The sequence below is a fragment of the Rhyacophila brunnea genome, unplaced genomic scaffold, assembly GCF_057557595.1.
Source record: "Rhyacophila brunnea isolate RB1 unplaced genomic scaffold, BYU_Rbru_1.0 scaffold_20, whole genome shotgun sequence".
NCBI lineage: Eukaryota > Metazoa > Arthropoda > Insecta > Trichoptera > Rhyacophilidae > Rhyacophila > Rhyacophila brunnea.
Window position 1 is genome coordinate 10,308,284 of NW_028232860.1, and position 14,148 is coordinate 10,322,431.

At 34.2% G+C, this 14,148-nt stretch overlaps 1 protein-coding gene across 1 annotated transcript; it reads left to right on the plus strand.

Moving 5' to 3' along the window:
* Positions 1-134: 134 nt before the first annotated feature.
* Art1 (arginine methyltransferase 1) lies at positions 135-8,850 on the plus strand. Its single transcript, XM_085948511.1, has 8 exons — positions 135-212; positions 462-534; positions 621-781; positions 2,360-2,524; positions 3,010-3,312; positions 4,353-4,442; positions 4,632-4,781; positions 5,675-8,850. The coding sequence occupies exons 2-8, from the start codon at positions 462-464 to the stop codon at positions 5,816-5,818; spliced, it is 1,086 nt and encodes a 361-aa protein (XP_085804637.1). The 5' UTR covers positions 135-212; the 3' UTR covers positions 5,819-8,850.
* The last annotated feature ends 5,298 nt before the right edge of the window (positions 8,851-14,148 follow it).

Below are 14,148 nucleotides of genomic sequence, written 5' to 3' on the forward strand. Positions count from 1 at the left end.
ATATTATGTAGGTACCTAGGTACAAAATTGACAATATTTGGATAATGTATACCGAGTATGTAATACATCATACTTTATCTCAATTATTAGTCTTGTTAATGGCAATAAAATTGTTTAGACGGATTTATTTTTTTAGAAGCAGAAATCTTTTTTCCGGGCTAGTTTGAGTAACTGGTGCGCGTTTTCTTTTTGTTCAGTCAGTGAATTTATCGGTGAGATTTGCAATTATTTGCTAAAATATTACATTAAAACATACTCGAAGGCCGTTTTAATACTGTGTGCTATTTTTTTGTTTGTAATGCTATTTCCAACACGTGAGATTTTTACCGCCATATAAACGCGGTTGGCTGTGTAATTGAAGGTTAACTTATCTTCGGCGTCAGTTTGTTTTAAAAAGTGTGTTTGATTCATCTTTTAGCCGTCATTGCATGTGTTAATTGTAATTTTCCGCTTATTTTTAGATGAGAACAATGGAAAACATGGATGTAAACGTTGTCGAATCAACAGCTTCCACCCCTGTTGCCGAATTGAATGGTGAATACAATAAATTCATTGTAATTGCTAGTCACATTGCGCCGTTATTTAAGTGCATTGTAATGTTGAATTTGATCATCTTTTAGGCCCGGATAAAAATGTCACCGCCGAAGAGATGACTTCACGAGATTACTACTTCGATTCCTATGCTCATTTTGGCATACACGAGGAAATGTTGAAGGACGAAGTTAGAACTCTCACATACAGAAATGCTATGTACCACAATAAGCATCTCTTCAAAGGAAAGGTATGTAAATTTTCGCAAATCTCTAAAATGCCATACATTGTGTAAGGTGCATAAGGTACCTACATACCTACCAAATTATAGGAAATGATTTCGAATTTCGAACAAAGAAAAATGACAAAGGTATACAACACACGAAATACCTACAAGATTATTTGATATATTTTTATTATGGTGTCAGTATTTGCCTATTTACCGCCGTATTAATGCCCCCACAAGCTTATGATGTACCTACACTTATTATTCCCTGGAAGTACACATTGATTTTAAATGAATCATAAATGTCATGTATGTGTTTCCAGCTTCAGACCAAAGTACTGTGTCAGTCACATCAATTCTACAATGTCTAGATACACAGAACAGGATACTACACTTCTGTTGCTCTCCGGATTTACCTCTACGATCGAGATCTATAAGATATCCTATTATTTATTGCTGAAATGAGTACCTATACAGGTTTTCTGTGCTTGATAAAGGCTATATATAGACCAACTTCTATATTAAGGGCTTGCGCAGACAGAGAGCGGTCGGAGTTCTGCGTTCAACCGACCGTTGACCGCTAACGTTCAGGGACAGCAGACAGGTGGCGGTCAACAATAAGCGTTCCATTTGTTTACAAACGTTGTACTGACACAAGCGCTGCATAATGCGAGACCGCTATATTCCGACTGCGAGTGGAAGTGAGAAAGCACCGCTGTTGCGTACTCACTCCCCCGTGTGGTTTCGCTCTATGTTGTGTGACTGCTCAAATTCCTATGACGGGACTGGACGGGAGGTACGGCGTTCTTTGTAATTCCGGGCATAGAACTCCAGAACTCTAGCGTTCCAATTGACCGGCGCGGTCTGACCGCCGGCTGTGTACCCATACAGTATGAAGTCCATACAGTACAAAGAACGCCGAACTCCGAACGCGGAACGCAGACCGCTTGACCGCGCTCTGTCTGCGCAAGCCCTAAGTCTCCTATGTCACATAGACATGGGAAATGAGTCACTTAATAGGGATTCTGACAGATTAGGTCAATTACGGATAGTGATTTGTTCGGACAGATTAGGTCAATTGTGTCTTTTGTGTTTCGCGTTCTCACACTCTTGTTTCTTCCTATACTGCGCTCTCACTCTCGCAGATCTAGTTCGCGGCGAACGTCAAATGTAGTTCGCCTGGCAGCGTGTCCCTCACACCCTTGTTTCTTCCTATACTGCGCTCAACTTTACTTCTCTTTTTCTTTGACTTTAAGCACTCGAAATATACTTGCATATCGAAATAGCTTGCAGTTAATTGCCACAGGCCACAGCGTAAATGAGCGTCTCATCAGTGGTTCCAGGTGTATGGTAAAATTAAACGCACCTCGTTGAAGCAACAAGGTGCGGTAAGTTGATAGGCAAGCAACTGGTGTGGCATTCGGCTGTCGCATACTACAAGATGTCTGTACATCACATACAATCAGAATGTTGTTAGTTTGTCATGTCTGCGCGCACTGTATAGGCGACATCTCTGTAGAATAAGGTTTTTTTTCTACAGGTTTTTGATCTTGACAGTGTTTAAACAACTAATTACTAACATACGGTATTGATGGATTCTAGGTGGTACTGGACATAGGATGCGGTACTGGTATCTTGTCGATGTTTGCAGCCAAAGCCGGTGCGGCCAAAGTGATTGCAATCGAATGCTCAAATATTGTAGACTATGCGAGGAAGATCGTAGAGGCTAACCAGCTCAGTGACATCGTCACCATTGTCAAAGGAAAGGTAATTACAATCGATCAATGTCATTTTTTATTTTCAATGTTACTGAATAACAGAATTTTTTTTTTTTTTTAATAAAATTTATGTCATGGTATTTTGTTTAATTAAATTACAAAAATTAATGAACACCGTCTGTTCCCAAAGATTGAAAGCACGTTATATTAACGTGACAAACTAAAATACATACCAACTATTGAAAATAGCATATTCTTTAACATGTGTTTAAGTTTATCCCATATTTTTTCACGCTCTAGATATTTAACCTGTTACATCACACCCAGTAGTGTAAGTCAGATCCCATTAATTTTGTGTTCCCTGGTGTGTACCTTTTCATCAGTAGTATGTAATAATATGATGTTTGTATTATTATCTTCCTTAGTACTATAAGTATGACCCCTATTATTATAGCCTACCTACTTCCAAAAGTCACTCTTCGCCACTGGTAGCGACATATGTACACATTGTGAGTATTTATTCTTTCCCCCCAGGTGGAAGAAGTGTGTCTACCTGACGGCATCGAGAGCGTCGACATAATAATCTCAGAGTGGATGGGCTACTGCCTATTCTACGAGAGTATGCTGGATACTGTACTGTACGCCCGAGACAAGTGGCTCAAATCGGACGGTATGCTGTTCCCTGACAGGTGCACGCTGTTCGTCTGTGGCATCGAGGACAGGCAGTACAAGGACGAGAAGATCAACTGGTGGGACGATGTCTACGGTTTCGACATGAGCTCCATCAGGAAGGTGGCCATTTCTGAACCCCTCGTCGACGTTGTTGACCCCAAACAGGTTAGGAAACTTTGAAGATTATTGATAACATTGTATGTCCTCACAATATCATTTTGAATGATATTGACGTTACAAGATCATCATCTGGCGATAGTAATGCCTGAATTAGTCCATTTGCCGATTGAACTCCTTGTCACTGAACAGTGATTGTCAATATTCCTAATTATTGTAATCATCCAAAGTAATTTCATCATTCAACAAACAAACAGCAATATGTATACATATTGCTGGCATGTCAGACATATCAACTCAACCTACAATTTTATTAGTCATGTCATTGCGATTGCAGTAAAACAAATATTATGTTACTACTACAGTAAAACCTCGTTAATACGAATTCCATGGGACCGAAAATCGAAAAAAAATTCGAATTACGAATTATGAAATGTATGGGGGAAAAATATTAAAATTTTGTAAAAAAAAAAATTTTGATTTTCATTAATTTTGTTTCCGATCATAGATGTGCCTACCGAATTGGGTCATAAAATGTCAGGATTATTTTTATTACCTTAAAATAAGTAATTTTTGATTTTTTAAGAAAAGTCTCAATTTTCAATGACTGGCTCATGAAATAGTGTACTTTATTACGATTTATTGAATATTTTTGTATGCCAGGGACTCGGTTCAAATTACGAAATTCGAATTAAAGGTATGGTTTTACATGAAAATAATATTCAAGGGACTTTTTTTTCAGGAATATTTCGAATTACGGCGAATTTCGAATTATCAGTGTTCTTACTAACAAGGTTTTACTGTAGCCGCTACTAGCCAATCTTGCATCTCAATTCTCAATATGTAAAATTGACATACTCTGTCTCACTCTAAATGTTAACACAGCCAAGGGGGGACCTGTTAAAAGATAGCACCCTTTTACGATTACTTATTTATATAATTAACCGCCTGAATACGTAAAGTGATAAATGTGATATTTTTTTCACATGTTGCTCTTGGATGTTAAGAATAGCCTCGCTGAAGTATTTATTGCATTTAATGGCATTATTTAACTGTATATGTATTAATTAAATATTTCATCTTCACAGGTTGTCACAAACTCTTGTCTTCTAAAGGAGATTGACCTTTACACTGTCCAAAAAGCGGATTTGGACTTTTCATCTAGATTTAATTTGCAGGTAACTTTTTTTTTTTAATTTGTCAAATTGTCTAATCAGCTTTAATTATTTAAAGTGAATATATGCTTTGGAAGGGATGGTAAATCGAAAAGGAAACTGCCCTCTATGGGCATTGTCAATAAATAGTTTTTTACACTTATTTTTATTACATACCAACAGCAGTTATAAAATGTTCGTAACATGTTTCAGGTACGGCGCAACGACTTTGTGCAGGCATTAGTTACATTTTTCAATGTTGAATTCACCAAATCTCACAAGCGGCTTGGATTCAGCACGGCTCCCGAGGCGCCTTACACGCATTGGAAGCAGACAGTCTTCTATTTTGACGAGTTCATGACCGTAATAAAAAAATCTTAAATATCCTTTCAGTCCTATGACCCATGTCTACGATCACTTCATCTTCCATTTCGCTTCAACTTTTTAATTCTGGTTTTAATACTCCGTTTACACACATAAATGAATTTACTAGTGGTAGTACGTATTGTCGCGACCATAACAGTAAAATATAAATCGGTATCTTAGTTTTATAGGGAAACAACTTGAAATACCTTGTTCTAAGATATGTAATGGCACAAATTCTCATTTCAATGTCATCACCGTGATTTTTTAAGTAAATGTGTTTATTTTTTATTTTGTCCAAACGAACTAAGCAATGCACAATGAAATTTTACAGTTTTAACTATTAATCAACCCAGACATTCCCGTTTATAATTGGATTAATGATTAATCCCATAAAAGGTTATTTGATTTTATGAGCCGTTGAATACAATATTACTTATATTTCCTTGCTAACATTATTAATAAATCGATAATCTAGCTGTCTGTCAGCCGTGGGTAATCCTCAATCATAAATAACTATTATACAAAATGATTCAGATACTAATTCATCTCGGCACACTTGTGTTAGAAATACCAAAAAATGTTGAAAAATCTATTATTGTTGACTATGTATAATATTATTTACTTGTCAAGTTGGGTGTAGAAAGAATATAAACTTTTATCCTTCACCCCGGACTGTCCAAACGGATTCAAAAGACATCTTCATTATGCTGATCATTGGAGATAGCAAAGAACCTTCAGACTCTCCGGTATATTCTACTAGTATTCTAGGGGAAATGGTGAAGAACTATGTTGAAGGCAGCCGGGTCCACACCTTTATTAGATCGATCGTTAGCATGCAATTTCATCTCCGTTTTGTCATATGTGTTCAAGAATGTTTTTTTTCCATTTAGGTTAAGAAGGGCGAGGAAATCAACGGATGCTTTGCGATGAAACCGAACCAGCGGAACAACAGAGATCTGGACTTCTCCATCGAAATCGACTTCAAAGGCGAGCTGTGCACGGTACTTGAGAGCAATCACTACCGGATGCGTTGATCGCTGGCCGTCTGCGCTGTCGTTGTGATTTTACTTTTATTCTGTTGGCACCACTGTGCCGCACATCGGTAAGATATTAATCATGACCTCGGAAGGTTTATATTAAATCATTTTTTTAGATTTACATACAGTAATTTTGTGATGTCTCTACTCTTGATAATGTGAAGGCGTTGGACGAAAACAGCCGTGCATTTTTTCACAATAGCTATTAAGTACTGAGACCTTTTCCCTTTAAAATAGTCAAATATCGAATGGTAAACTATAATTGCAACAGAAACTTTTTGGTGGGGGACTACACAGAGTCGACATAACCTCAACTGTCAAACACAAGACAAAAAAGCAGTGATTTTACAAAATAAAGAAGTAAGCAAAAATATTGGATGTATTAATCAATTAAAGAAACTTGATAATATTGCATAAGTGTTTCTATAGTTGCAAGGATCTCTATAAATATTATGATTGTCTGTAGAGGCAAATTTGAGATCATTCTGAATTAAAACTTTATTGGAAAGCGATAAACATGCCGCGTCGCACTGTTACTAATTTATATTCAATCACTAATGTTGGGTCAATGCTGTATACATCAGTGCATTGAGTTACGTGTATTTTGTGAATATCTACTATATTTTTTAAATAAAGTTGACAAGTTGTGGTTACATCGAGTTTGTATGTGTTGTGCCATTTATAGTGTTATAAGGCAACTAGTAACATAAGCATTTCTATCCTGTGAAGGTTATCAATCGTTGTTCTTAAGTTGTCCACATACAAATTCATTTTTATAAATAACAGAATGACTTCTCAATTTGCCATATCTCTCCATAACAAAGAATCTCATTCTCAAAATAATACAAAATAAATTGAGTATTAGGGAAAAGTCTTTTTTTTTAAAAATTGTATTGTGAAAAATTGCATCGGTCTGTATCAATTATGTACGCTATCCAGTTTTATACGTAGAGCTGTTTGTGACATTAGTGCTCTTTTTTGTATGTCGGAAGAATGTTTTTCGAGCGCCGTTTCTATTATGTAAACAAAATTCTATCTTCCACCTTTCATAATGTCAATTTGAGATGCGAGTGTAGAATTATTTAATACAGTGTCCTTTAAGTCTATTGTCTGATCAATAATTATTGTGAATACAGTAAAACTTTGGATTGTGAGTGTTTTGCGGAAGAGAAAAATTTTCTAGAAAAAAGCACCACCCGAGTATGGCTGAGTTATCATTATTTCTTTTGGGGAAATTTGCTTTGATATACGATTGCTTTTGATTACAAACATGTATCCAGGACGAATTATGCTTGCAATCCAAAGTTTTACCGTATATAGGTCTCTCAGCAAAAGTTGGTGCGAACACATACGAAAGATGTGTGTATTGGTGAATAAACTTGGATATATAGTACTCTCTCAGTAATCCGCCACCCCAGAAACCAGACAAGTGTCCAATTAGAGAAAGCGGCGGATTATAGTGCATACATACAAAATATGGTAAAAATTAAAACAGGTGTTTCGCAAAAATTGTTTTTATTGAGAAATTTGTGCTACAAGTAAATTATACATATTTATAAACTAAGTTTATTAACTACATATTATTAAACAGTAAATTATTTAACACAACCAGTTGTTCGGTGTATTATTGTGTGTATCTGAATATTGTTGGAAGGTTATGTTATCTCGTAATTTATGCAACATGATGAGTGTGTTGACGGTTGCATTATTTTCCTCTGCCCATTTAATGGTAATGTCAATCCCAGCTAGTGTATCTTCTGATTTGACTGCGTGAGCTGCAGTCGGTTGACAATTATTGCCTCATCCTCAGAATCCAAGCCTCTTGATATATTTATGAGATCGTCTTCAGTTAGAAGTGTTGCATACTTTCTGCTATCCACTCTAAAACTACGTTAGCTCTGAGTTTTCAGTCGCTCTTTGAATCAATTCTTCTAATGGGACTATGTCTTACGGTTTCCAGTTTTCATGATTCTTGATTCATGGAGGGCCATAGCTTTTTCCATGACGAAATTATAGCTTGTCCTGGTAGGTTGTTCCATGCCTCAGCTACGTTAAATACGATGGTGGACTACTGAATTTGATATACGAATACCGGCGAATTTTAGAGCTTGATTTTGTGCTTTCAACTAGTAAAAATAACAGCGGATTATAGTAGTTGTCGGATAATCGAGCGGCAGATTACTGAGAGAGACTGTACTTGAATGTTTACATATTGATAGGGAATACTGTATCGAAATATCTCATTAAAAATGGTGGTAACGCTTCTTTAAATAAAATTTTCAATGTCGCTTTGTAGCTAGAGGTTATCGTTAAATAAACTTTTTACGTATGCATGTATTAAGAAGCGGCCATCAACCATTTTATTCGCCTCCGGTCTGGCAGAAATACGGCGCTCTTGGATGTCTTGCGAACTTTTTTATAAAATAGTATTAAGATCCTAATGTAGTGATGACAGATTTACTATGGATATTTATACAAAAAAATATACAGGGAATTTAATTATCTGTTCTTTCCATACTGTTTAAAATAAAATATAATACGATGAACGAAATTAAAACCCAAGTGTTGAGTATTGATTCTGTTTTGGGAATCTGAAAAGTTATTGCAAGATAGAACAGAAATCATATTGCCGTATCTTCCATTACACTAATTATTCTAGTTTAAAACAATTTAATCTTTTCTTGGGGCTTGGAGCAGTATAGCTTCAGTTTAGCAAGGTAAGGTGTATTTTTACGATAGTTCCATTGTGTTTACATCAACCATGACGTATGTACAATGTCATTCATCATGGTAATGTGCAGTTTGTGATAACATCTTTTGGTACTCCTTTGGTCTTAGATTGATTCGCTGTTTCCATTGCGAAATGAAATATCTTAAAATGGCTGATTTTTTGAAAGGATTGAACATCTATAATTTGGAGCAACCTCAGAAATATATTTATCCTATAAAAAATGTGGACCTAATTTACTTGAACCCTCGTCCACCGTAATTCGGGCAACCATCTTTACCGGCTCACACGGTGTCAATGCAAAAAATAACTGAGGAGTCATATTTCTCTCCCCACCATCAAAATATAGGTTACGCAGATATTTCATTTTGCATTTTAGATACGACAAAATGGTTTTATTAATAAAAAATATATTTTTCCTGTTTTATTTTTATTTTTAATATTTTTATATTCTTTCCATGATACAAAATATTATGTTTTATTTTTTTACTATATGGAATATTCTTGTATATTTTTTTTGGCAGTATTGTGAAGATGCCACCTATACTTTTTTCCCCCAAAATGGTAGCTCATCCAGGATTTAATTGTAATATGCCTAATAAAGGAGCGTATTTAGTGGATTATTTTAATTTTATGATTATCGGTTGGTTTCACCGAATCCATGAAATTGCCTAAAACGTGAGATGCAGAATTTTCCTAGGAATGATTGTTGGCCCTGTACTGGATCAAACACCACGTTGAAAATACAACATGCTTTTTTTTGTCATCGCTGCATCGAATGTGTGACCCGAATTGCCAATGTGTCATTGAACGCAATATTGACTTGATTTTAAATTAATTTGAATAATAAAAAAACATTTCTTTTAAATTCTCAAGTCATTAAATTTCATGGATTGGGCAATTGTGTGAATTCGGTGTGACAGATTTAATAAAATAAAAGCTGTGATATCATAAACGATATGTCAGTACAACAAAATTGAATGTTTCCGTGTTGCATTTAAATATAAGTATCTAATACATTCAAATAATATCGTTTGAATTCTGTTAATTACATATTATTTTTTTACTATCTGCATAATGTCATGTTCTGTCTATTTTGGATTTTTTTAAATTTTATCTTAACATAGACTTGTAATATGTTTTGGACCTGTTTTGTCAGAGAATGCGCTACAATTATCAGTCATTGGAAATATTTTAGTTAAAATACACAAATTTGGAACGTTTTTAGTCATATCATGATCAAACTGACCATGTTGTGCTACAATGCATACTGTGAACTTAAGTTGTAATGTTTTAACTGAAAAACTGTGTCTAAAATCTCACAAAATTATTTGTGCTCTGATGCAAGCTGATGTATGAATAAATTATCAAACTACATATCTAAAAAACCGCAAACCTCACTCCAGGCAGAGCATATGGGCATATGGACTCAACCGTGTTGCAGTATGTATCTAATTTGAATGTTTTAAAACGTCATTCCTAATTTTCTTGGTGAATAGTTTTCTTGTCGATTTAGAAAATGTTTACCATGTAAACGATATATTTAAAATAATAATTAACGGACTATAAATCTTTAAATTAGTCACGAGTTTTTTCTATTTCTGTTTATTGATGAATATACGATGAATCAGAATGTATTCATGAAGATATGATTTATTATAAAAAAAAAAATTGCTTTTCAAAGTAAAAATTAGTAAAAATTCCACGGTGGTTTAGTCAGTCAAGGGCTCATCTAGCTTTGGGTGCGGGTTTGATCCGCGTCTGACATAAATTTCATGTTATTTTTCAATGTGTGTTTAATTCAGAGCAAGTGCCGGATGAGTTGGGCGAATGGCCAAAAACTACAACAACGCTCTAATGTATAATCCACTCTGTAGATGTACATAAATACTCCGTTTAGGAGAGAGAAAGCAATTTACTTATGGCAGAAGCTTGTATCGGAGCAGTATCTGAATAAAAAAGATGTCTCATTTTCGTCAGCAGTATATTTTATATCTGTATTTACCATCCAGTGGTTTCTCCAGAATTTTGTGAGAAGTGGCACTATCCATTTTAGATTATGTAGCCTAATTTTCTGATAATCTCATTCCTGACCATAAATACAGAAATGTTAGTGGCTTTAAAAAGATTGACAAGTATCGCCCCCCGTAATGTAAAAATAGTTCAGTGAATTATTTGTAACAATAACTGTGGTTATGAACTTTAGAATACCCATATAATTATTAATTTGTAAGATTTTTTTTGTATTGGAAATGTGTAATTCCCGTAATGTTCAAAATAATAGGGAATGTTTTGAAATAAACGTAAATCAACATGCATATGTGATTTTTTTAATTTAATATGTAGTATTTATTAAACGTCTATATATTATATCTCCCCTATAAATAACAGAACCTGTGAACTTGCCCTTGGAGAGAGAGCACATTTCATTGTATTTCAGAGTACCATGCAAAAAATAAGATAAATGTGCATATGAGGGCTCTGGAAATAAAAACAACAGTCTTTATTTTCACAATATGTTGGCGTGTCATTAAAATGTCTTACATCTTTCTCATACGTATAATTTCCTTAAAAGGTATCATAATATGTTATGTATTATTAATATACAAAACACTTTTCAGAAATATACCTATAAGGCGCCCCCGGAGACGATCAATACAAGATGTAAGACATTTTTAATGACTCAAACTACAATTTTACGCTAATATATAATAGTGGACTAATAGGGTGTTCATCCAAAATTTTCGAATGCGATTTTACGCCAGATATAGGGTAAGAGGTACAATGATGGGCCAGTTAAGCGAATGGCTTGCTTTGATCGGTCAGAACAAGCTTATTAATGCGGTTTTATTGAAATGCAATTTTTTTCGTGTTTACAAAGCATGTATATTGATATATATGTGTACATATTTTATAATACCAAACATGGTTATTACAAAAAATATAAATGAAAAAAAAATCGTAAAAAGTACAGTGATGGGCCACGCTCAGATAGTGATCGGCCACTTTCCAGACAGTGATGGGCCACCCGTCTTTTTCTGCATAAATTAAACAACTAAGGCATACTTTTCAATAAAATATTGAATCAACGTGTCTAATCTTATGATATAATCAACAAACATACTCCTTTATCTCACCGTTGATGTAATAAAAGAGGATAAAGTGACAGAGAGTGTATTCTAAGGTCTTAGAAAATTATCGACCTATCTGTTGAATACTTCATCACCTGAGTCACTAAATAAAACATCAATCTCAATTGGGACATGGACCTGCTGAGATTTTTAATGGAAGCTATCTTTATACACTGAAAATTCTAATTTAATAAGATGTTTTATTATTATTTCACAAATCGCACAACGATTTTGGCCGCCATTTTTTAAACATTATTATTTTTAATTGCCTGTACTTTCAATTGCCTCATTAAAATGTGTGGTTTTTGCCTTTATTCTTTTTATCTTCCTCTGCACTTTTCTTGTTTTCCATTTTTTGATCTTAAATATCTCTATATTTTTGCAAAGTGATGGCGAATGGAACTCTTTGTAAAACATGTTTATCGTTTATTTTTGGTATCTGAGGCCATGATAATGTTTGAATTAGAACTGTAGATATATTAACCATATGTTCATTTATTTCTTCCATGCGTTCAGTATCTATTTACATGTTGCATTCTCTGACGGCACTGACACGTTAGATACATTTAATTGGGTTATATTTTCTATGCTCTTGCTGTTGTCAGATAATGACTTAATTTGATTAAGTTTTTCCGCAATCGGTAGGTATGGTATAAAAATGTTTTATTTGTTTACCTCAGCTAGTATTTTGAATATTTTTAAGCTTTTCTTCTGTTTAATTGCCCACTACATTCGTTAAATCTTTAAGGATGAAAACAGCATTTTGCGATATTTTGCAGCTTTAACTGGAGGGAAAACAGTTATCTATAGGCTGAAGAATCCTAGATGCATTAGTATTATAGTGCTATAAGATGTATTTCAAATAAAATTTTAGACAAAGCTCACTAACTTGGTCGATAAGATGTGACTTATGCCTTTCGATAAATAATATAGGAAACTCTATTCACAGAGTAACCAGATTCGGATAGAAAATATTTCCAATGTATTGTGTATTGTGGCACTCCGATCTTTTTTTTGCAACATCACATAGTGATCCCCCATTTTTATAAAAGTATGCAACAGCATCATCTATTGTTTAAACATCATATTTAAACTTAAATTATTCAGTATTTTGATATTCTGAAAGAAATGGGAAGTTAAATGTTTCTAAATACAGTGATCGGCCAGTAAAAATTCAGTGATCGGCCACGTGGCCAACGACTGTCTAAAATTAAAATAAAATAAAAATAAAAACGGCAGATACCATAGTGCATTATAAATATTGTATTTAGCATAAAAAAGTTAACTAAAAGTAAAAAACCATTTTTTCAGTCATGGGCCAGCCCGGCCCATCATACAACTGCTATATATATTTAGTGCAGTAAATGGCCACCCAGCTAGATGTGTCATTTTAATTTAAAATTATCGTAGACTTAACATAATTATATGTTTGAATATCCAGCATAACGATTATTAAATAAAAAGTATAATTAGTAATATAGTTAAAGAGATCTTACCTTCCAAAGTATGTTATTTCCTTAACAAAAAGTTAAGCAATTGTCAGAAAAAATGCAAAACGTGTGACTTGGTATACAAAATGGTCACTTATAGGGTCAGTCCTGCTACCTATACAGGAAATAATATGCTAGAACCGAAGTATATGATGTTGTAAGTCACATATAGGAACAAATACCCATAACTTAGGTTTTTGAATACCTATTTTTTGTGTTTTACTGCTGAGTGGCCCATCACTGGAGGGTGGCCCACGATTGTACCTCTTACCCTATAATACGCCCGTATAATTGCGTTCATCCAAATTTAGTACATAAGCATCTCGCCGAACCCGAACACCTAATGCCCCTCTACCATAAGTTTAGCGAAACCGATTGCTAAATTCGGCAGAGTCCATTTTTGACAGATCGCAACTGACAGCCCGCGTTTGTTGATAATTGTCATAGGTTCTTGTTTTCTTCCGTATTTCAGTATTCAGTGTATTATTTTGATTATTGTCTAATGGTACTATCTATTTTACAATTGATTCTATAATTGGTGCTTATTTTATTCAATCATGAATGCTTTATTTATAGGTAGTAAACTTTGCTTTCGTAGATAAAGCTAATCTACAATGCCGCAAATTTCGTAAAAGAGGCGACGCTTTCAAATTTAAGAGTCTCGTTAGTAAATACACATCAGACGCAGATTCATGAAATCAAATAAATACAAGTAATATAATATTTTGAACAACTCAATTCACATGATTATGCTGGAATCGATTTATGCATAATAATTATATGGTAGGTAGGTATACTATCACGATAACCATTTACTTTCATTTGTTTATATTGTAATGATTATTTATTCAATAACGTTTATTCGGCATTCGGATTATCCGGCCATAATGTAGTATTAATCGAAAAATAAAAGTAATAATATGAAAGTAAATGTAATAGCGAGTTCAAAATATAAGGACCACTAGGGATATCTAGCGG